The 25451-nt window shown below is 46.4% G+C and overlaps 1 protein-coding gene across 1 annotated transcript in view; it reads right to left on the bottom strand.

The window, feature by feature from the left end:
* Nucleotides 1–1972: 1972 nt before the first annotated feature.
* The window catches only part of DCDC2 (doublecortin domain containing 2), a gene marked incomplete at both ends in the record, with an annotated part of 186804 nt that continues 163325 nt past the window's right edge, over nt 1973–25451 (bottom strand). The window contains 3 exons of the mRNA XM_081295956.1: nt 1973–2077; nt 4056–4361; nt 21081–21181. Coding sequence (XP_081152082.1) covers nt 1973–2077; nt 4056–4361; nt 21081–21181 — 512 coding nt within the window. The remainder of the gene's footprint in view (nt 2078–4055; nt 4362–21080; nt 21182–25451) is intronic.

The raw sequence follows: 25451 nt of genomic DNA, 5'->3' as shown, positions 1-25451 counted from the left end.
CACAACCCCAGCCGCAGAAGAAGTGGATCAGCTTTCTTCGGCCCACAGTGCTTGATACTGCCCACCTGAAGAGGTGAGTCCATTTACCAGGAGAAGAACAATCTAGATTTTACACCAGAAACACTGCACCCTGTTTTCAATTCACATGCCCAGATTAATATATCCTGTGCTTTGTAATCTCCCTGAAATACTGTAACATTATAAATCTCTGCTCATTCTTCCTATTTGTGGGAGATACTAAAATAGCTATTAGGAGAAATACATCTATTTTCCAAGTACTACAAAGTGCTTTATATAACTGCCAACTATTCTGATTCCAAATGGTTGGCTATGAAACCTGGGGGTGGGGGGGTAGTCTTTTAAATTTATGATTAATAATGATTCTTATAAAAGCTCTACAAGTTAAAATTTCCAATTCACAACTTCTACATAATTAAAAAATATATTCTTTAAAATGAGAAAAATATAATATTTCTATATATAAGGAAAGACTGGCATCATCTCTAATCATGATCACCAAACTAATGTAATTACACCCTCGCATACACCTCACAAGGAGAAAACAAATTAACTTAATCAGTCACAAAGTAGTAATCAGGCACTATTTCCATTATGATGATTTTTTTTAAAAAAAAATTCACCTATTTCAATCTGATATCTTCTAATTACGTAGTAAAGAATCTGTTTAAAAGACTAAATAAGCCAGGCACAGTGGTGCATGCTTGTAATCCCAGCAGCTCAGGAGGCTGAGGCAGGAAGATCAGGAATTCAAAGCCAGCCTCAGCAAAAGTGAGGTGATAAGCAACTCAGTGAGACCCTGTCTCTAAATAAAATACAAAATAGGGCTGGGGTGTGGCTCAGTGGTTGGGTGCCCCTGAGTTCAATCCCCAGCAACGTGCACCACCACCACCACCACCACCACCACCACCACCCCCCCAACAAAAATAAACTAAATAAAATCAGCTTGGAAAATAGATACTTGCTGATATCTCTAGGGGCAAAACTATCACAAGACAGTGCTAACAGAAATGAAGCAACAGCAGGTGAAACTGGGTGGTCACAAACTCTTCTTATCGCCTACATTTTTCTTTCTATTACATTGTCTTACTTTTGAAGGGGAAAAAAGAAAGGAGAAGAAAGAGAGAGAACCCAAAATCTGGGAAGAATTCCATCTGAGGAATAACGAGTTTTGGGTTTTCCAACACGGTAACATGACGGGGAAGGAAAGGACCCTTGGTAACGGTAGGCTGGACCCACGGAAGTCCATAGGATTTCCAGAATTTGCTGGGCAGCACGAGTTGTCCTTCCTTCCCCGCTCCTTCCTGAGGGCTGCCCTTCCTGGTGCCCAGGGCAGCAGGGACACTCCCAATGAATGTTCCCCCTACCAGAGCGGAGGCACTCAACCTGGATGCCCTCGAGTTGAGTCTGGCTTAAGAGGAGGAAAGACAGGAAGGTCAACCAGCCAAGGAAATATGCTGACCTCCTGCCATCTCCAAGTTACCTCTGAAACTAAACCGCAACTGCTTTCATTCAAAAGTTTATTGCTTTAAGAAAATAACATGTTTTCCTATTACCGATTCTTTAAAATTCTATGCTTTCTTAGATAAATGCTTTAGAACAAGCTGCCGTCTACTACTGTCATTCCTAAATTTATAATAACAAATGCAATGGGAGTGATTCCGTCCTTCTATCCTTACAAACATAACTGTCCACCGCAGATTCTTCTTGTCCCTCTTATTCAAATCTTCTAAGTGACATAAAAACACATGCCGTAAAGCACGTCATTCTCTTTTAGTAGCTACTGAGAGTCATCCGGCCTTCCACAGAGGCCTCTGATTGTGAAATTCCACAGGGAGGGTCCGACCGTCTTGCCTCACCAGGTTTAGCAAGAACGATGCGCTCACTGCTCAGGGTCATGGCTCCGTTCTCGTACTCTGAGTCCTCGCTGTTAGTCCTCGCTCTTAGTCACCATCTATGCCACCACAGCATAGTCCTTACTCTGCTCATTGCTCCCATTTTCCTGAGGACTAGTGATCTTCACTTCTGGCCTCGGTGGCCTCTGAGGGTCCACATCAGCCTGGAAGAAAACAGATCAAAACGAAGGTGTTCAACTCTTTCCTTTACAAAGGCAACAAAAGTTACAGGGGAAAAGCTAGTAACTCAGCGTCCCGTGTACTCTCCTAAGTCCTCCACCAGAACCATGCCTCACTCCTCTTGTGCCTCCGTCCATGGTCACCCAGCGGACACACCGTTCTATTTGCAGAGAAGGCTTTTCAGACATTGTAATCCATTTCCTACGCTGCAGGCTTTATATTTCTGTTGTTGTTTCTTTTCTTTATTTCCCTTCGATCTTTTCTTTCAAAAAACATCTTTATATTTTTCTGTGGAGAGGGACCCAAGCAATGCAGCAGCCCCGCCCTGGAGTCCCGAGGCCCAGCCTCCCACTGAGGCTCTCCCGGGGATTCCCAGGCGTGCCAGTGCTCCGCCAGGAGCCATGGAGCACAGTAGGCCGAGCAGGACAGAGAACCCAACTGCAGGGCAGCTCCTCTCCCACGGTGTCAGTGATACTGTCCCATGGGTGGTTTGATTTCCCCCACGAGACTGAAACCAGGGGCGAGATTAGGACTCACTGGTTTGGAAACCAAAACTCCAAAATGCTGATTTTCAAACTATGCTGCGTGGAATCCTGAAGGCCTCACAGCTCTGCCAGAAGCACCAGCAAGGACGAGAGTCAGTCCAGCTCCCACACCTCCAGGCCACAGTCTTACTCATCACCCTTTGTAGGGAGAACCCAAAAATCTCTCCAGAATGCAATGGGAGTGATTCTATCCTTCAAGCACACGGTGTGTGGTCGTTAGCTGTAAGGACCATGTTTACACAGATATCTTGGACTTATTCCTCCTAAGTGAAACTTTATATCCTGAGACCAACATCTCCCAGCCCCCACCCCAGCCCCTAATAACCACCATTCTGCCCTCTGCCTAAGTTCAGCCTTGTTGGGCTCTGTGTATGAGTGAGACCATGGAGAGTTTGTCAATCTGTGCCTGGCTTGTTTCACTTTACACCACGTCTTCCAGGTGTACCCATGTCATTGAAAACTGTAGCATTGCTTTCAGGAGTTATATTTATGGAAGATGGGTGGACAGGCAGTCCATTCATTCATGTAAAATCCATCTAGGTCATGCATTGAATTAAGCTAGACCACTGGGGGCAGAAAACGTGTCCTAGGATCTCATGGCCTTGTCCCACGCAGAACTGCACTTTGATTTCATGCGGTAAACGTTCATCAAAGGCTAACACCACAAAGAGTTCTATGAAACGGACCATTGCAGTTGCCAAGTAAATGCCATTGAGCATTGTGTGGACCTATGTGTGGTGGCTATCCCACTGGAGGAAGGATGAAATGAGAAGCGGGCTGAGAGTTCCGTTGCATGTTCAGAGTGCTTTGTATAGAGGTGCAGGGGGTTACAGGAGACTGCACCACTTATTAAAACCTGGCCACAGGCACGCTTTGCACTCTGCCAATGTTCAATTCTCTGGTTTTTGCTCTAGCTACACTCAAGTGAGTTGAGTGCTTGGTTCAATTCATCCATTTAAGGTGGAACAAACCAACCTGGCTAATGCTCCCAGAGAGAAAAGAAGTCACTGATCATAGCGATGACGCTCTTTGTCTCATCCAGGTCTCACTGACCTTGATATCCTTTTCTGGCTTCTTGCTTGGCCCTAGCTTGTTTCTAGTTTTATTTTTTTCCTCCCTTTTATTACATGTGTCGTTAAAGGGCTCTGTGAATTTTTGCTACAATGAGAGGAGATGAATAGACGGATGGCTGTCAGAAAGATGGACAGGAGAACTGTCAGATGGCAAAACTAACTTGTGAACTGATTTGAAACAAGTATAAATTAAAATTATTTAAACTGTATTAGGTCTACTTACTCTGTCATAAGTGATTTCAGTGCCAGTCGTTGAGTGTTTGGGTAATTCTCCAGGTTGATGCATGTGTGTGCAGGTTCTCTCCCCCCACCCCATGCAAACACACAAGAAAGCAAAGCCATACCTCGTCTTGTCCACCGCCCGCCCCCGCTGGAGACTGTCTTTCCTCCTCCACTGCCGTCTGGAGCTCCTCGTTAACCTGGTCCAGTTCCTCGCCATTTTCTTCGTCCGTGCCTCCATTTACCCGAGCAGGAGCGGTGTTCTCCTCACTGGGATCTGGGATCTCCTCCACTTGCTCAGGGACATGTGCAGCGCCCCCACCGGCCTCTTCTTCCACTTGGCCATTCATTTCTGAAAAGTCTTCTTTCTGCTGTGCATCTTTGTTGGTTTTCTCCTCATCTTCTTCCTCATCGACCATCTCTGCTGGCCTCTGACGGGACAAAAGAAATACTGGGTAAAAGTAGGAAGTATCACGGGTTTTCCATAACAAGTCACAGTGAAGCAGGGATCACTACACTACAGTCCAGTGAGACTTTCCTCACGTGTGGGCAACACTTTCTAGGGCCTGATGGGTCTGCACTGACCGAGTACCTACCTCACACCACCCTTTGAAGAGTTTTCTCATTTAATCAGCACAATGATCCTGTGAGATGGGCATCATTCCCACTTTACAGATGAGAAATCTAAGGCGTGGAGAGCCAAGCATCAAGCCCAAGGTCCCACTGGAGAATCCAGAACTTGAACTAAGCATGTGACTTCAGAACCAGTGCTGGAGATCCCCTCACAGACAGGAAACGAATACTTTTTCTAGCTGCCCCACCTTGAACTGGTCATTTAACTCTCCAGCCTGTGTAAAATGAGAGCTTGGGACTGAATTAGCCCTGGCCTCCCTTCCACCTCTGAGAATTGATTCTTTCCTGAGTTACTAATTTCTATGGTACCATTAATACTCTCCTCATAAAAGTTGGCACAATGCTTTCCGTTGGAGAAGTGAAGAGGGAAGGAAATGAAGAACAGACTAACAGTTTAAAAATAAAATTCCACGTAATATGAAAGAAATGGAAGTTGGAATCATGAATTCCTATCTTCTGTTAAAGTCTCAAATGTAGTGATTTGATATCAAAGATGTCCTTAAATAATGAGGGAAAAACACTTGTTGCTAAGGTATCACAAAGTCATAGCACTGGCCACCATGCGGATTGCATAAGATGGTGAGGCTGATTGTTTGAATTTCCATTCAGAGGCCATTCATTCAAACAGGGTGCGGCCACCCAGGGGGAAGCCCGTAGGAAGGTCAGAGTGGGAAGGGGGTAGATCTGCCAAATGATGTTAAAAGAAACAGCCAAAGATTCATGACATTTAACTCACAATGTTTGGTAAGAAATGTCTTGGTTTTAGTATATGAGACTTGAATGACTGAAGATGAGAAAATGTCTCCAATCTCCAAACAAGAAACCTGCATTTTCCCAACTCCCCACCATATCCTCATCTCACCCTGGCTCTAAAGAGAACAAGCTCCCAAGGCACCAAGGCACACACACCTGAAGTGTTGAGGACAAGAGAATTAGGATTCAGAGGGGCAGTGCTGTCATTGCTAAAACTGAACCAAGGAGGACACTTCACACATGAAAAGTGGCTGTTTCCACACACAAACGATGAGCAATCTAAAAAGGAACCTATAAAAACAATTCCATTTACAATAGCTTCAAAAAGAATCATCTTAACCAACGATATGAAAACACTAGAAAATACTGCTCAAAGATATTAAAGAATGCAAACATATCCCATGTTCATGGATTGGAATACTTAATTTTGTTAAAACATCAATACTATCCAGTGATCTACGGATTTAGAGCAATCCTTGTCAAAATTCCAATGGCATATCTGCAGAAATGGAAAAACCCATTCTAAAATTCTGAAATATTAAGAAACCTTAAATAGCTAAAGCAATCTGGGAAAAAAAAAAGCACAACCCTGGAGGATTCATGCTTCCTAATTTCAAAACTTTCCACAAAGCTATCGTTATCAAAACCAGTGGTATAAACTGAATCAACGGAATAGAACAGAAGTCCTGAAATAAACTCTCACGTTCAGGTGAGGAAATCAACATCACTCAATGGAAAACAGAAAACCTTTTCAACAAATCATTCTGGGAAAACTGATATCCATGTACAAAAGAGTGAAGTGGGTCCCTGCCGAGCACCATATGCAAAAACAGACTCAAATGATTAGAAGCCTAAGTGATAACCTAAAACCAGGAAATTCTTAGAGGACAGTATGGAGCCAGAGCTTCATGACCTTAGGTCCAGCAGCAATTTCCCAGAAATGACACCAAAGGCACAGGAAAACAAAGGGGTGCACAAATTGAGCTTTTGAAGTTTGTGACATTTTTGCATCAAAAGACACCACTAACAGAGTAAGATGGCAGCCCTCCAAATGGGAGAAGACATTCCCAACTCACACATTTGATAGGGGACTGACTGACGTCCCCAAAATACAGAGAACTCTTAAAACTCAACAACAACAAAAAAAAACAAGTGATCAAAAATGTGCAGAGGACACAGACATTTCTCCAAAGGAGACATACAAATGGCCGATAAGTGGGTGAAAAGGTGCTCAACATCACTAACCATTAGGGGAATGCAAAGCAAACCACAATCCAATACCAACTCATACCCATTAGGATGATTATGAGAGAGAGAGAGAGAGAGAGAATGAATGAATATAACAAATGTGGGCAAGGGGTGGAGAAATGGAATCCCTTGAGCCCTGCAGTGGGGATGTACGGGGAACCGCCTCAGGAAAAACAGCATGGCAGTTCCTCAGAAGTCTAAACATAGAATTAACAGGTGGTCCAGCCATTCCACTTCTGGGTAGACACCCAGAAGAACTGAAAGCTGGGTCTAAAGAGATGTTCTCACACCCAAGTTCACAGCACCATGATTCACAAAAGCTAAAATGTGGAGTCGACCCAAGTGTGCAAGGAGATCGACAGCTAAGCAAGAGGTGGACGTCCACCAGTGGAATGTCATTCAGCTTTGGTCAGTAAGGGAATCCTGATGGGTGCCAACAATCAGTGACATCACGCTAAGTGAAATAAGCCACTCACAAAAGACACATACTGAACGGATCCACTTGATGTGAGGTACTTGAGGGAGGTAAAATCACAGAGAGACGGTGGCCTCCGGGGCCCTGGAGAAGGGCGAGTGTGGAAACCAAGGCCTCGTGGACACAGTCCATCTGGGCCAGATGAAGAGTTCTGGGGACGTGTGGTGGTGACGGCTTCACAAAGTCGTGAGCGTAGTTGATGTTTAGGTGCACTGTAGACTTGATGGCTAAGAGGGTAAAATCTACAGTATGTGTACTTTACCTCAGAGTAAGATTTAGAACAAAAATAAAGACAGAGGGGACGTCCTGAGCCAAAGATGACCTTCCTGCGTCCCTGAGGGGGTAGGAAAGAGCCTGCAGCAGGCAGCTGGGGCTTCCCCTGTGGAGACACTGAGGAAGAGGAGGGCTTCAGAGCACAGAGTGAGGACCCAGCTCAGAGAAGACCCTGCAGGTGTCCCCCACTAATGTGCCAGAAGAGAAGGCTAAAGGCCTAGGTGTCCTGGGCCCGAGACAGCGAGTCCCCGACCCAGACTCTGGGGACTTGGGGAAGAGGGTCACTGTGGAAACTTCAGAGATACGTGGGGGCTTTGGCCACTGAGCCTAGGGCACCCCTCTGTGTTAGGACTCCAGATGCCAGGCACTCAGAGACAATATGAGGTCAACAAGGAACTCAGGGCGCAGGCACAGGACAGCAACAGTGGAGCATGTGGCAGAGGGGCCTCCAGGTGGGGTGGCAGCCTGCAGCCGGGCCTGGCACCTCTGTCACAGATGCTGCCATAGCCCATCGTCGCTGTCGGCCAACGGGCAGCAATGGACCAGAGTAGGGTGGCTGGAAGCCTGTGGGGGGCACACCTCTATGCCCAGTGCACGCCCCCACTCACTCCTCACCCCACAGCCTCCTGAGGGCCCGAGCACACGTGACCTGTCCCCGCCACACAGCTAGGGGAAGCAGGACATCACAGCACTTCCACCAGCAGGACAGGGGCTGCAGCGGGGCCTGATGCCCCAAGTCTGGCCCTGCCCTGGACAAGTAACCAGGTGTGGCTCCCTCCAAGTCATGGCTGCAGGGACCTTCCTGTGCCCTTCAGTGGCCAATGAGCATGGCAGCAGCCGTGGGCCACGCCTATCTTCCTGCTTAAAGATCACTGACATGAAAGCAAAGCCTTTCTGGATTCCTACCAGGGACTCTGGTGTACGGTAAGGAGGGACCACTGGGCCGATTCTGAGGCCAAGCGCCTGACGCAGTGCCCGGCAAGAGCCCAGAAACAGAAAGAGCAGGTTCCCTCTTACACAATGCTGGGACGCGGGGTAACTGCGCATCCGTCCCAGGAGTTGTGTTCACACTCACTGTGTCCACACCTGCTTTATTTAGGGCAAATGAGTTTTCTGTTTTAAAGAGAAGTTATACAGCATAACTTAATGAGAAATAATAATAGGGGAAAAAACCTGGGAGACGGAAAGAAGGGCAGGAGGGAAAGTGGGGTACTATGAACCAAAGTCGACTTCCATGGGTGTGTGTTTGTCAGGATGAACCCAAATGCCATTACGACTATAAAGCTGTAAAAAAAAAAACCACCATCCACTGTAATTGTGCAAGAATCTAGATACAGACCTGGCCCCTGAGAATATGGACACTGCTGCTGAAGCCTGTTGAGGTGACGACATCTAAGTGGGAAACACTGGTTTCCTTTCTTGACATCGGGATTTACACATCATAATTGCAACATGACAGTATGTTTTCTTAATTTTTAGTTTTTTATTTCTCAGTCTTACCCCAATTCCAAATATTGTGTCTCTCTTTCCGTCCCTCCGCCTCTCTCCTCCCTCTCTCTCTCTCTCTCTCTCTCTCTCTCTCTCTCTCTCTCTCTCCTGCAAAGGGCAGGTATCGCCTTGTTCTGTGCTTAAAGAAGGCCTCCAGCCCCAGACTCGGGGCTCTGTCTTCCTGCCATTATCGCCACCTCACTAACAAGCAGCACGATGCTTTCATCCCGTTACTCTACGACCCCCCAGCACAGCCATTTCAGCAGCCATCCTAGGAAGCCACATCTCATTAGTTCAACGTTAAGAAATGCAAGATTATGGTGCTGAAATACCAATTTGATCAATTTAAACAAGATGGCAATATTAGTTAAAAGGCTTATAATCTTTTAAAATATCTGAGTCTGGAATAAAATTTATTATTACTACGACACTACAATTCAGAGCAAAAAAAATGCTGCTATGACAGATCTGTAATGAATAAATGAAAAGCAATGTGCTTTTTGGTGTAATCTCCTTTGAAGCAGGCATTAAATTATTAAAGATGTTTCCAGTGTATACATCAATCAAATCATCCCCAGAAGGAACACTGGGTTTTACACCCATGCACATGCACGCGCACGCATACACACACACACACACACACACACACACACACACACAACCAACACCATGGTGAAGCCTGCAAAATAGGAAAAGAGACTTCCTTCTACATCTGGGTAGGTATCCATGGTGGGAAGAAGCAATTTTTCAAGAAAAAAGAAAAGCAAGAGCTACCTCCTCAAGCTCTTCCCTCTTCTTGCTGCTGAAGAGGGCACCCCCCACACACAGGCCAGAACCGCCACTGAAGGATGAGAGACTGGCTCACGTGAGCGAATCCTCCTCACTCTTGGCTGCGCCTTATCCCTTGCTTCAAGCTCTCTGGAACAGTCTTCACAACAAATCCACCACCCCAGGACTCTTGGGCTTGTTTCTGCTTTGCGATCCACTCTCAGCAACACAAATGTGCCAGCCAGTCCCTTAAGTAACATGCACACCTGGGTGACACATGGCTCCCTCTTCAGACCAGATGGCAGGTAGCAGCGGCCGGGGATGGGTGCAATCATGCCCCACATACAGGGAGCACCTTATGCTTCTCAAAGCACTTCACGTGTGGTTTCTCCATGATGGTCCCCAAGGCACAGAAGGGCAAACTGAGCCAGAGGAACGTCAATCAATCACCCAGGTCTCCCAGCCAGTGGGTAGCAACATCTTCCATCAGCATCATGGAAATGTAAGCAGATACAAGATCCTTCTGAGGGGCAGTGGCCCTTGGTAGTTTGGAAACCAGTCACCATAGTAACCGGCACCTGGACCAGGTCGGTCCCTCGTATGAGCAGAGGACTAAAGAGGCAAAGGACCGTGGGCGGAGTGAGGCTCTGCGTCTCTGCCTCTGCTCTCTCCGCCTCTCGCTGATCATGTTTCTCACGTAGAGGACTTGACGTGCGGCTCTGCTCCCTGCGTGTTGTCCCTTTCGTCTGTTAGGCAGCATCAGATCAGAGAGGGACCCCGTTTCCTCACCAAATCGTCTCCCTGCCCCATGGTTCACGTCAGGCTCAGCCCCAGCACCTCAGGGTGGGCTGTCGTTAGCCATGGGCTCTTTAGAGAGTGATGCAGCAAAGATGAGGTCATCAGATCCCACGTGACCCGTGTTCTCATAGGAATGAGTTTCTGCTGATTGGCCACCATGTTGGTGGCACCATGCTGTGGCAGCCCTAGCAAACCGTGCCCAGCCACTACTGCCTCCCTCCCTGCCCATGCACACTCACACTCAGTGTCCTTAGGCATCAGGGAGGTTGGGCTCTTTCACAGGAAGGAGGGCTGGCAGGACAAGGTGGCGGGGCAGATGCGCCCTCCCAGGCAGGAGTGTGGAGTGGGGCACGTCCCAGGCCACCTGGTAATCCATGCTGTTCCTGGTATCTTTGCCCAGGATGCTCCTTCTTCTCATCCCTAGGGCCGCTGGCTCTGGGAGACCCTCCTGGCTCTAGGGTTGTCACTCCCCACTGATGCCCTGGTAATGCAGGTGCATTCTTCTGTAAGCTCTAATCGCGGGGCAGTGTCCCCCTGTGTCTGACAGGAAAACAGTGCACATGCATTGCCATCGAGTCGATGTCCCCACAACATCTGGGGACATCAGCCAGGGCTCTTTGGTGGCCGCTGGAAGTCTCTCATTTCCTTACTCGGCTCTGCGTCCAGCATCACAGACCAGGGATGAACATTTCCTGAATAATAAACACCATGTGCCTTCTGCAGGTCCAGGTGGGGGGACCGTGCCTTCAGGAAGCCTGAGGAGAGGCCGCGGCCCAGGCTCCTCGCACACCCTCCAGTGGCCAGTGTTGAGCTCTGTGCACCTCACCTCATCGTCGAATTTAAACCAACCTCACGGGATCTATTTGGGGCAAATACTGCTAGTCTCCCAATTTGCAGAAAGGCAAGCTGCAGCACAGACAGGTAAACTGACCCCAATTTCCACAGCAGTGACAGAGGGACCTGAATGCCTCTTGACCACAAACTCTTAGTGACCATTTCCCAAGGTGCAGAGTGCGTTAGAGTTAGGAGCCATCCGAAGGCAACAGTGTTACAATGACTTCCCGCCCAGTGACTGAAGCCAGTGTCCCGCCATCTCCAGGGCAGGTTCTGAGTCTCAAGGTCTGAGTCTCTGCACGCCCCACAGTTCCCGGAGATGTCGAGCTGCTGCTCCTGGAGGGGCACTGTCCCCAGAGGATCTAAACCACACAGAGCTCAGGGTGGTTCCGAATTAAATACACCACTTAAAATAGCATTTTTGATTAAAAGATTATAATTGTACTAATGCCTCAAAAAATGCAAAGGGTTGCATTTTTATCTTTAAAATCATCAGTCAATTGATTGAAAGCTTGGGAGAAAATAGGACTGCTTTTGATGGAATGATTTGGGGCCAAAAGGACAGTTCTCTGAGATTTATTCCAGTATGAGCAGGCCACTGCTTATTAAAAGTTATGTTATAAAAAAGAAACAGCATCACAAAAGCAATAAATCAGAAAGGTATTTTTACCTGTGCTTAACGTCCTTTCTCTCTCAGTTACATCAAGTTTCAGTGAATTCTTGACTAAAATTTTAAGAAAGCCAGTTTTCAAGTAGAAATTATTTCTCCAAAGAGCATAAACATTCTGAAATTTTAGAAATACCTCATGCTTATGTGTAATTGTGTGATCCTAAATTCTGTTTAAAGCATAATTCTTACTTTTCATTGGAGTCAAAGGGGCATTCATACCAGAAGAATGAGAAGTTGTACTCCATTTATGTGTGATGTGTCAGAATGCATTCTACTGTCACATATAACTAATTAGAACAAATTTTAAAAATTAATAAAAAACAAAAGATAAAAACCAAAAGGGGTATTCATTAAGCTCTGTCTTACCACTCATTACACATATGTTATGTACATAGAACATAACGTTGATCACAGTTATCTGAACTAACAGGGTTCCAGTTTCTCTGGCTAGTGAACAGAGTGCATTAGATCAACAGACACATCACATACATGTACAATTATAGATTATATGTATCCTTAAACAGGTTTTTATAAGAAACTCTGGATGTTTACCTTTCAGAAAGCACGCTCTGTATTATAATAGCTCTTAACATTTGTTCTTAGAAATGCCATACCAGATCTTCCCCACCAACACGACACCCGCTTTCGTATTTTGAATGCCTTTTGTCCAGGGTTTTCCTACGTGTATCTCTTGCTATTTAGTTTGCAACTGACATTCTGAGAAAATGGTTGATTTGTATGGAAAGACAGAAAAGGTCCGATAGTTATTATTGCCGGCTGCGTCCTGGTGGGGATGGCTCAGGGGAAACCGTAAACATTCAGGCTTTCCAGAGAGTATGCATGCCGTTACTAAGGTTAACTCAGGATCCCTGAGTGGTGAGGGGAAAGAAGATGGAATATGGAAATCATATGGAAATAAGCCACTGGATATTGAAAGCATCATTTACTCGGATGGTATTTCAACAGACAGATGAGGCCGCCCAGACGACTTAGACTTTAAACTCACATCACACCTCTGACATTAGCAGCAGCCCCAGAAGTCAGAAATGGAGAAAGACAGCTACCCAGAGCCTGCAGCTCATGTCCAGCCCACTCCAAAGGAAATGCTGATATTTCCTATATTCACATTCAAATTCCTTGGGGACACATTTTCATGTTGAAGAGCTTTGCTATCTGAAAAAAAGCAGCATAAGCTACAATTTCCTGGTCATGATATCCCAGCCGGCCATCCGGCCCTGCTCCTCTTCCCTGCCCGCCAGTCCTTCCTCCTGAACTGTGCCACATCTGGAAATAGGAAACTGGAACCACTATAGATGAGAAGAGGCCTTTAGGTAGCCACTTCCCCAAGTGATGTTCAGCACGTGTGTGAAACTGGGGGGTCATATGTGGGTTTGTTGTAGGCTCAGGGGTAGAAGGTTGAGTGGGTTTTATGGCAGAGTTCAGGCATAGATGCTGGGAGTACAGAAATTATCACACTTGTTTTTATTTCTGTTCCCATGGAAACTAAAATCATCTGCTGCCCAAGTTGAATGAGGTGTTCTGGAATAACGAGTTTCAGTTTTTCAGGAGAGTGAAGAGCTGCTTTTTGTCTTTGGTTTCCAGAGCCTTACTTTCACAGGCGGGGAAAAATGGTTCAGGTGTGGTTTGAAGGCACAGAGGCTACAGAGAGGGGTCACACTCAGCGGCAGGGTCCTTACAAGAAGCAGAGTGGACCTCGGTTGGCCACCTGCTGGGAAGGAGCTGGCCAGGGCCCCTGGAGCTCCACCAGGCCCTCAGACACCCGTAGGAGCATACACAATAAATTGAAAACTTACCTTTAGATGGCACAGGAGTGTTGCTTCCTCCCCATACAAGCCAACGTTGACTTTCTTTCACTTACAGAGAAATCCCCAAGGGCCACATTTGAATGTTTAACGCCATTTCTATCAATGAAACACAGTCTACAAAAAGCCTCCCTGGCGACGTGCAGGGAAGTTGAGAACCCTGGTGGCACCACCCAGCCCTTCCAGCTGTGTGAGGCCAGCCCGGGTCACCACCAGGCTACGACTGGAAAACACAGCCGGGTCAATGCAGTGTTGGCACTTTCGTCCTTCATCGGGACAATCCAGAGCCTGTAGACTCCCCCTGCCTTCCCTGAGTTGTTCAGAGCAGCCAGAGTGGCCCCGGGCCCCAGGTGCTGAGCTGGCCCCGCCATCGCCAGGCCCCTTCCCTGTGGGACAGCAGCTTCTCCTCTCCTTTCTCCAAAGGGCTTTGTTCTTCAACAGCAAAGGGCTGAGTTCAGGCCACGTTCTCTTCCGGTTCTACACATTTTATAACTCTGTTGAGTAAAGACATGACATTGCAGCAGATTTGGGGATATGGTCAGGAAGTGCCTCCTTTGTCTTTCTGTGTGTTTTACTACATGGGAAGAGTGATGTATGTAAGCTCCTCATCTCTCTTGCGTTTCTCAGAAGCTGCAGGTAGCTGTAGGTAGCACCAGGTAGAGCCAGTGAGGAGCCCTCACCAGGGCAGTACGCACAGACTTCAAAACCTCTGCTTCTGGTTGTAACTTCTGGGCTGCAGATTCCTGAAACCAGCATTACAGTCTATAGGTGTAGAACAACAGTCACAAGCTAAAGTGACCCCAGGAGCTGGGCAAATGGCATCAACGGACCACAGAAGACCAAGGTTAGACACCAGACCGCTGCTGCCCAGGGAACCGGGAGAACACATGGCCAGGGCCAGCCACAGAGGTCCTCAGGAGGAAGCTGGGCACAGTCAGCTTGCTGTCTCTGGTGCAGATTCCATGAAGACAGCTGATCAATTAGCATAAGAGTCATTTCCAGTTAAATGCTGAATATTGAACAAATGGGTTTTTTCTCTTAGCGCCCCCCCCCCCCGCACCATGATAGCCCTCTAAAGTATCAAAAGCAATTTTAAAAGGGGTGAACACAGACAACCAGAAAGGAAATAAAAGCCATAAAATCTAGAAAACAATAAAGCCATGGGTGTGGGGCCAGTGAGAGCAGGTCTGAGGCAACTAAAATGTGAACCTGCAGAAAGGGGAAGCCAGACACAAGCCCCCAGGCTTCTTGTGATGAAACCAAGAAGAAATCCTTTGACCCAATGGCAGGCCCCACCCTGCTCCCCATAGTCAGGTGCCAGAATGCTGAGCTCCAGCTCATGAGCTCTGCCTATGCACAAAGAGTTTCCTTAACGCCTCAGTCTGAGATCTGAAAAGACAGCCAAGGAAGTCTCTAGCAGGCAGAGATCAAAATATAGAAACAAAGATAATGCAACAAAAGAAAGCTCAAAATAATAGAGCATAGGTCTTTGGAAAGATAAAGGGTAATATCACATCCATAAAACAAGAATAGAATGTAATAAAAAAAAGAGCACTTAGAGAATATAAAAGAGCTCTTAGAAATTAAAAATAGAATGACCAGGAAAAAACAAATAGGTAGAAACTGGGGATGTAACTCAGTGGTAGAATGCATGCAAGGCCCTGGCTTTGATTTCTGGCACCACAAAATAAATAGATTGATAGACAGAAAATTTGAAGCTTTTGTTTACGAAATTATAATGCACCAATGAAAAATAAATTAAAAAAGCAATGAGGCAATGTTCTATGAATTAATAATAAAATCTGCTACTATGAAGTGAAATACTTTAAGTTGATAAAAAGAAAATTACAAAACATACATAAGGTCTTCTATCATTTTGGGGTAAAAATACATATATTTGTTTATTTTTAAAAACTGACAAAGTAGACCCACAGAGATGGAAAGTGGAGAGATCATTAGAGGGTCAGCTAAGGTCCTGTGAACAAATACTAAAGTTCCAAAAAGAGAATAGGGAAAATAGAGAGGAAAATTAACAAAGAAATAACTCAATAATTTTTCCCAGAACTAAAAACAAATACTCAATCCACTCAGTACCTGATAAGCAAAAAGACCTGCACCAAGGAATATAACTGGGACTTTTCTGAACAGTGGGACAAAGAAAAGAGTCCAAAGATGGGAAAAGGGCTCAGTATTAAAGTTCACAAGAGAGAAATGACATAGAACTTCCCAACTGCCCTTCCCCACTTCCCACCCCCAGGGGTGGCCATGAGAACGGGAGGGGACCAACTGGACACCACTGTCCTATGCTCACATGTGAAACTGCACGCCATGTACAACGGCAAGAATGGGATCTGAATTAGATAAGTTTACTCCATGTACGTTTAATATGTGGAAATACACTCGACTGTCGGTATATCTAAAAAGAAAAACTTTAAGAATTAACAAACAAGAACACCTACAAAGTGAGAGTAATGTGCGGATTAAAGATTAGGTTAGCCAGAAAGTATTGTACGATTAGAGTGGAAAGGGGGAAGCTATGCATGTGAGCTTATTTTTTACAGGGTGTGGGGGCAGTGAGACTCTCAATAATCGTCTTATAATCTCATTAGACAGAAAGTTAATGAATATTGTCTAAATTGGAAAAACAAAATCAAGAGATGTATTGTCTCAAATTTGAGATTCGATGAATTAATGATCTCCATTATTTTATATATATCTAAAAATAAAAGACGTTCAATGCCAATTGAACTGTAACATCACATCTCTTGTAAGACTTAATGATCTCATGGGCATTAAAATCGGGAAGTGGGGATATGGTTTAGAAATATAGCAGTGTAATCCACAAGAAATAACTAAAGTAGTTCCAACTGTTCACCCACAGGGACAGGAATGGAGCTGATGAAGGGACAGGAATTGAGCTGATGAAGGCCGTGATAATAAATAGATAATAAATAATTATGATTACTTATCATAATTCCTGTTGAACTGGTTGACATTTAAAAATATTATGTGTACAAATTTGATTCAAAAGTTTAAAATAAATAAATAAATGATGGTGCAACCTCCAATTAAAAAACAAACTTCCTTTGCTCCAATGTTCATGAGGCTGACTTAAATGCTATTTAATAAAACTATTTAGCATAAAAGATTTTGCAACTCTCATTATTTTACCACTCAAAATCAACTACCTACTGATAAATACAGCTACAAAACAATCCAAAACCACTCTAAAGGAAGCACCCCTATCTTCTGCCCTCTTCCACTAAATGGAACAAAATACAAAATACAGTTGTTTAATCAGTTATTTTATAGATATTCATCTGCCCGTGTTTCGGAGACAGCGGACTCTGACCTGATCCATACTTACGAGGGGCAGTTTACTTAGCTGAAGTGGAGAGCTGGCTCATTTCTTGCCTCCTTATCTTGGAAAGGCATTATTTTATCATGGAGCATAGAGACACACGTCACCTGTACCAGGTATCTGCTAATCATACATTAGCTCCCCTGCTGACTGCAGACCCAAGATTTATTTACAACATGTATGCAAAAGGGGTCAGCTTATTAGATTTAAATTCTTATCATATCTAAATTTTCCCTAAAGAAAAGGTACTTTTCTGCCCTCCCCAGTTACAGTACATAAAATCTCCCCACTGGTTTGGAAGCAGTGCTAAGTCCATCACCATTATTAACTTTGACTAATAAAAAAATATGGACCCAGGGCTAGGGCTGGGGCTCAGTGGCAGAGCACTTGCCTGGCATGTGTGAGGCACTGGGTTTCATTCTTAACACCGCATACAAAAAAATAAATAAAATAAAAGCATGCTGCTGTCTACAACTACCAAAACACACACACACACACACACACTAGATGGTACCAACAGACCACATCAAAGACTATGGAAAGTCTGAGGTTTCACCCACTTACAAGAGAACAGGTTAGGCTGGCAGAGTGTTAAGGATACTGGCAGAAGGTGTGAGCCACCTGGGTCAAAGAAAAGAATCTGCTGCTCATGGGAACAGCAACAGCCAGGATTTCAGTGTTGGCTCCCAAGTCCCCATTTTCCATAAGGCAAGGAGAGGGGCCTAGGTGCATTATTTAAGAAACAGGACTCCACGTTGGGGGAATCGAAATATTTTTCTTTTAATAATTTTATTATGGAAAAATATACATAAAATTTGCCATGTTAATTAGTCCTGGGTGCACAATTCAGTGGCATGAAATGAACAGTAACCCTGCCTGACCTCTGAACCATTATTTTTGTTCTACTGCACCATAAACAAATGCAGCTTTGGCCCCAAAGCAAAGGTATAACAGTTTGGATACGAGGTGGCCCCTAAAAGCCCCATGTGGCATGGCAGGAATGTCGAAAACTGGAATGATTAAACATTGAGAGCTGTGACATGACCAGTGGATTCGTCCATCTGGTGGACTAGTAATCTGAATGGACTAACTGGGTGCTAACCGTAGGCAGTGGGTGCCTGGAGGACGCAGGTCTCTAGGTGTGCCTTGGGCATTACGGATGGTCCTCCTTCTCCCTCCTCTTTCTGCTCCCTGCCGTTGGCAAGATGAGTGGCTTCCCTCTGCTGGGCCCTTCCACCAGATGCTCGGCCTCACTTGGGCCAGAGCAAGGGAGCCGGCCAAGCATGGACTGAACTTTTGAAACCACAAGCTCAAAATCAACTTCTCCTCCTCTAAGTTGTGCTGGTCAGGTATTTTGGTGACTGTGACACAAAGCTGACTGACACAGTCGTACTTCTCCATCTCAGCACTATTGAGACTTTGGGCTGGATGGTTTTTCACCATGAGGACTGTTGAGTGCATTACAAGGTGGACAGCGGCATCTCTGACCACTGTCCACTAGTGCTACCCAGCTCCCCAGTTGTGACCACCAAACATGTCCACAGAAAAAGCCCAATATTCCCCTGGACACAAAATCGCCTCTGGATGACAACAATCATTCCAGGGGATGTCACCTTCCATCCTTCAAGGCCATCACACAGCACAAGCACCCTTACAAAGACGGTCGAGAACAAAGACAGGCAGTGTCTGCCCACAGAGGCCCCAGGAGAATGGCCTCCCAGCAGAGCCCTCGCAGCTCCTGGCACTCGACCTCCTGTTCAGGAACACAGAGGTTACTTGGTCTGTGGTACATGACTTTTACAGCGCGCGCGCGCGCACACACACACACACACACACACACACACACTTCTTTATGACTCTTTCTTTAAATTATAAGGTGGACCATTTAGACAACTGGAAACCAGTCCAAAGAAGCTAACCCGCTCACAGGCTGAGGGAATGTGTGTGCGGAATCATTTACAGCTGAGCCAGGCGGCAGGCAGTGACTGCACGTCCATCCTTACGGAGGAATTTCCTCCTTCCCTGGATTAACACCAGGCTTTCTTCTTGTTGTTGTTGGCTCTATTTAACGCTCCCCTGCAGACCACCCCTCTACCGGGAAGTCAGAGCCTCATTCAGTTTCCACTTGCTCTACCTACTGGTACCACCTGCACAAGTTAGCTCACCTACATGAGCTCACTGTTTTCCACATACACATGTAAAATGGGACTCGTGTCACCAACATCACATGAGATAACGCCTAGTCCTTTACATGGCGCTCAGTAGGTACTAAAAAAATGGTAGCCATTGTTAAATGCAGGTCCCCCTGGGGCCACATCCTCAGCATTCTTCTTTCTTACTATGATGGAGCTAAAGGGCTTGGTGCTAATTTCTCCAGCTCTCGTTTAGTTTTTCACAATATTATAACATACTGAGCAAAGGCCACCAGACCAGACAGACTGGCTCACGCGCCCGACCCCATAAGCACCTCATGCCAACCCGAGCCTGAGGACCAAGGGAGCCCAAGAAGGAAGTAACTAGTCACTTTGACCTGGCTTTATTTTTTGAGTCAACATCAGTCTGTTGTTATTGCTCAACTTTTACCAACCTTGCATATTTTCATTTTAACAAGCGATCACTCACATGCCAAATAAAAAGCCAAGCTCTGCAGACACACATCCAGGACTGTTCAAGTATGACCGGGGATCGAGCCTCCCTCTCAACTCGCCTTCTTTATAATCAGCAAACTCTTCAGTAAACAAATGCCTCTCCCTGGTTTTGCAAGTTGTTTAATAAGTGATTAACAGAGAGATTTCTCTTTTACTAATATTGCTGATTTCCTCCTGCTGTTCTGACTCTGGAATATAAATTAGTCTGGGTTTGAACAGCTCCTAGAGCTGTATGTACATGATGATTACCCTTCTTTGTCTTAAAATATAATATTTAATTGTAACTTCACAGATGACTTAAAATTCTGCTTCCCCTCAGGGAAAAAAATATACCCATAACTAGGATTTATGAAAAATTATTAGTTATAGTAAATCCTAGAAAATAAATTGGATTTTTAAAATCTGTGATTTTTAGCACATTCGGCTTTTTATCAGGAAGGCAACGCTGGCAGAAAATGCCAGTGAAATACTCAAGTAGCGATCCCGGGTCTCCTGGCTGAGACAGGCGCGAGGCGGTGGTGGTGGTGGAATTCGCTGGATTCTGAAATTTGCTTTTAGAAAAGGAAATGTCACATAATAGGCAGAGGACAAGTGGCAATTCTTGGTGACTTCTCCCCATTCCCCTGAGTCGGACTGTCTTCTCCCCCTCCTCACCTACACACCTGCCCTCCACCAAGAGCTGTGAGAAAGCCGGAGGAGCCGGACTTCAGGACCGGACTCACTCATTTCTGGCATCCTTTAGCCACACTTAACACCACTTAGTCCCCTGCATGAGCACACACATGTAGTGTACACACACACTCTCTCTCTCTCTCTCTCTCTCTCTCTCTCTATCTATCTATCTATCTGGAAAGTACACTGCTCCACGGGCCTGAGAAAATCAATACACAGCTAGCAAATATTTGAGCTGCATTTATATAAGCAATTCCTTTACAAAAAACAAATTCCAACCAGCATAATTTCAAGGACCCTGAAGAGAGCAACATGGCATTTTAGTAAAAAAAAAAAAAAAAATGCTTTTCTAAGTGAAGGAGGACTTTTTCCTGGATTCGAAACCCCAACCCAGCGCTCCTGCATACACTGACATATACTGAACGTCCTCCTTCAGATCTCATACCTAACCCCATCCCACGGCCTCTCAATGCGGTTTATCAAACACAGACCATTTTTCACTTTAAAGATCACTAGTCCCCGAGGTTATTCTCTGGAACACTCGGAGAGCTGAAGGTGTTGTTATGTGGGTAAGGTCCTTCCACCACCTGGCACCTGGCAGGTTTGACTTCGGTAGGCACAGGAACCTCGGTCACAGACAACACAGGGTTTGAAAGACACCCGGGGCTCGGTGGCAGGGACGTATGTTCAAGGGCGTGGAGAATACCTGATCCACTGGGATCTCAACCCGAGTGTCTTCATCTTCTTGGACTTCTGCTGCCCCCCGCATTTCAGACCTCTCTTCTCCAGCTTTGAAAATGCCTTCATCTAGTATTTGAGACAAACACAGTGACAATCAAAATCCAATGGTGACATCGTGTGGCTGAATGCTAAAACTGCAGCAACATCCCCAATGGGTTTTTTTTTTTTTTCTAGTAGTATCTGGGCTCCCTTTTTAGTGGCAGGATTTTGGCAGCCCCTCCCCCCTCTCCTCTACATTTCCACTGGGGAAGGTTCCGAGCTCTGCAGAAACTCCTGCTCGCCCCTGGCTACTGACTTGGTAATGCACCCCCTCCACAGGGGCTGCTAACTCGGCTCTCAGTTCTCCCCTCCTAGCCACTGACCAGCGACAAGGCCTGGTGCTTTACAAGGCTACTTTTTCCAAGGAAAATGCTATACATTCGATATAACGTATTGGAATGATTCCCTCTCTCCCCCCAAAATCGATATCATTGACTTCACCGATTTCCACAAGATTCTCGCAACCTATGACTTTAAATCCCTAAGTATACAGTGGAGCCTGAACCTCTAAGTCTGTAGGTGAAGCTCCTTCAGCTCGCTCTCCTCGGGAAGGCAATCATGGCTGTTTTCCATATTTGAAGTCGTTTTCATGTCTCCCCCAGCCTCCTCCTCTCCAGGCCGAGTAATCAAAGCATCCCGGGCCCATTTGTCATTCTGTCTGTCTGCTGGCCCCGAGACAGGTGAACGCCCCCCGCAGCAGACCTCACTCGTTCTCTCTGCCCGATGCTGAAGACTCTCCAGGGACAGCAATCTTGCCTCCTTCCCTGGTAACCTGTTACAGTGCTTGATCACCCCGACGGTCTGGAAAAGATGTTTCTGTCTTTTTTCTTACAGTCCCTCTCTTTCTGTGATGGAGGCGCGTTCGACGGACCCACAGTTATTTAACGTGTGGATAACACTGCACATGGCCAGAGTTATGAGGTCGCCCTCGATTAAATGTGGAGTAGGTTCTCGCATCTGCTGGGGAGCAATGCTCTGGGAGGCACGCTGCGCCCAGGAGCAGCCTGCAGGGTGAGGGAGGCAGACGGTTCCCCCAGGGTGCTCCCGGTCCAACCAGGAGAGAGATGCAGCCTGCCTGAGGTGTGCAACGACAGTGCTGCCACAGTGGGGGGCCGCTCAGAGTCTGGGGGGTGAGAAGACGCAGCCACAGGGGAGGGAGGGGGGAGGAGGCCCGCCAGCCGCTCAGAAGACATCAATCATATCAGATGCCAGGCTCAGGAGACCCCAGCTAGGACCAGGGACATGACTATTTGGGTGACACTTCTGTGTCCAAATGCTGCACCTGCCTACAAAGACCACACAGAGAACCCTGCAGGCACCGGGAGGATGTATCCTTACTACTCATGGTCAGTGAAATGTGTAACTGTATCCAAGCAGAGCCAGGAAAGGTCTGCAGATGTGTTTTTAGAATAGGCTTTCCAGCAGAAAAGAAGAATACAATCAATAATCACAAAACAAAATTGAAAGGGCACTGGGATGGAAAATGGCAGCCAAGAGGACATAAGCAGCAGAGACGCGGCAAAGCGCAGCACCTCACAGGAGGCCGGCAGAATGTTCACCTTGGGCCACGGAAGGTTTGGCTCCCCAGGTGCTCAGATGTTGAGCCACCTCCTTAGCAGCACAGAGCAAGAAATGAAGGTCAAGAAGGAATTCCAAGGACTAAGCAGAGACCAAACCCAGAAGAGCAGCCGGGAAGCTACCGTGTGGCCGGAGGGAGCCCACTCGGGTTTTGATTTTCACCAGGAAGGCTGTGCGAAATTACAGGTGGGGCAGTTTTGATTGTTACAGAAAACATTTTAGAAAACAGAAATAAGCACCGTTCTGATCTCATGATAACTGTCACTAATGTTTGACGACTCTCTCTCACGCACACACATGCACAGATAGAAAACCAGATCTTATTGCATATATGTCTTTTTTTACTTTAAAGTCAAATTGTATTTCCCATGCCATTAAATACTACTTGGAAACAATAAAATATGATGATACCATATCACAATCAATAAAAAATACTGAATAACGAAAATGGAATTTCACTGATGCACAGGTTAAGTTTATGCAATTGGTTGATTGGTGGATATGTATTAAAACCTTTTAAATACTGTCCAGTCGAGAAGCGTGGCAGGGCTGCTGCTCTTCAAGGGCTTAGATCTGGTGGGGAGACACAGACATGGCCGTTTCTCACTCAGCACCCAGTTTGGACCCCTTTCCTGTCTTCCAACAGTGAGTAGGGTGCCGTATGCTCAATAATCCTTCATTCCAACATGAGACAAAAGACAGATTGCCTGGTTTAATCTCCTACTGGCACATGGATTCCCCTCCTGCCTGATGTCCTCTGTACCCTCACCTCCTCCCATACTCTGCCCAGTGTTTAACTTCCCCTCCCCAAAATAGCCCCTGAGCACGCTGGTTTCCCAGCTCTGATACGACTAACTCACGTAACTTCTCAGCCTCTTCCTCAATACTCTTCTGCCCCGTGCCAAAGGGAACCTCCCCACACGTCACCATGTCTTACCCAGGATGCACCGTCCCACAGCCCGGCCTGAAGGCCAGGACTCTCCAGCTCCATGGGCACCCCCCAACCACAGCTCACCACCACCCTCATCACCTGGAGTAACCTCAGCCACTGCCCAAGTGAGAACCAAGGTGCACAGGGTCAGGAGCCACTGGCCCCTTCATGCCCCCGGCCTGTGCCTTCACCACCTGCTCCCGGCATCTGCCCTGTCCTGGGGCAGCTGCCTGTCGGAGTCCTGCTCACTGCTTAAGATCCATGTCCTGTTTAAGATCCATGTCCACAAAGATGGCCTCCATCTGACCCAAAGCCCCCAGCCAAAGAAGACCAGAGCTCTCTCCTGTGCTCACGTCTCCATCTCACAGATGGGTCCACGCTTAGTTTTATCAGTTTATTTCCCTGACCCCCACCCCTACCTCCCACTGGACCAACTTCTGTCTCTGTGAGTCCTGCCCCAGCACACCATCAACCTCACCCCAGGTCCTGAGAAAATGTGGGTAAAGCTGAACTCACAGCATTATATAAGCCTTGCCGGGAAGGATCATTTATAACACAGTGTGGATGTCTGTAAACTTCACCCATCGAAAGATCAGTGGGCCAAGGCGAAGGCTCAGAAGTAAATCAGGAAATTAAAATCATTTGACACAAAAGATTTGCTAAGAAAGCCAAACTTGGAAGGCAAAGAATTTGAATGCTATAATAAGAATACGTTTCCTTTCTGTCAACGCCACAGGAAAACATAACTGAAGACACGCTCCATGGAGGACGTCAAAGAAGAAATATTGGAAATTCAAAACACCTGCATGCAAGGAGAGACTCCGGGAGAAATTTGCCAAAGTGCTACATTTTTTTTTTATAAAGGGTGATGTCATTCAAACTTTTCAAGAACTTACCACTGTCCCTTCATTACTACCACTAGTTTCAATGTGAACAGTAATTTGGCAACTTAAATCAAGATAGCAATGATTACGTGCAAGTATTATGTGGCCACTGTCACAGCAGCCTTAGGCATCCTAGCCCCAACTCGTGAAGGGAGGTGCCACCCGCAGCAGAGGCGTTGAGCCTCCCAGTGTATGCAGGGTAGTCGCAGTGTCGCTCAGGAAATTCACAAAAACAGCCACCCAGCAGGCTACTGACCCTCATCGCCACAGACCCTTTCCTAGGTCACCTTTTAATAAGCATTAGCATAACTTCTAACTGATCATGAAGTTATGCTTCAGTGTTAGCAGTCTTGCTTCCTCTAAAATTATTTGCACATAGTAAAAACAAAGGCAGAAGGCCTTACGTCATATGATATCGAACTCTCCCTCTGAGGTAGGAAATTGGGTCCTCGGTGAGGAACACCCGGCGCCTGGCTGTCAGGAATCTCTCACTCCCACACTTCCCACCCAGCACTCCATAGGGACTCTCCAGTTCACCAGCATCACCAGCAGCTCCTTCCCAGTGTCTCAGGCCGGCCCAGCCTCCTCTGCCCAGCCCCTCAGTCTTGGACCACCCAGGTTGCACCAGGGGTCTACCTCTCCACCTACACTCTTCATAGTGACCTCACCGAGACCACACTTTGGATGCCATCAATCTGCCAATGATTCTCTAGAAACATCTTCATGGATCCCAAACACAAATATCCATCTAGTTGACAGCACCTCACGTTGGAGGTCTCATAGGTGTGCACACTGGCCGACACGAATTCTGGCTCCCAACCTGGACTACTCACACCCCAGACTCCCCACCCCAGGGAATGGCACCACCACTCAATTCCTAATCTGGAAATTAGCCTCACCTCCT

The sequence above is a fragment of the Spermophilus citellus genome (genome assembly GCF_964194105.1).
Source record: "Spermophilus citellus genome assembly, chromosome: 5".
Classification (NCBI taxonomy): Eukaryota; Metazoa; Chordata; class Mammalia; order Rodentia; family Sciuridae; genus Spermophilus; species Spermophilus citellus.
Note: the sequence above shows the minus strand (reverse complement) of the source record. Positions and strands in the feature narration are given on the sequence as shown.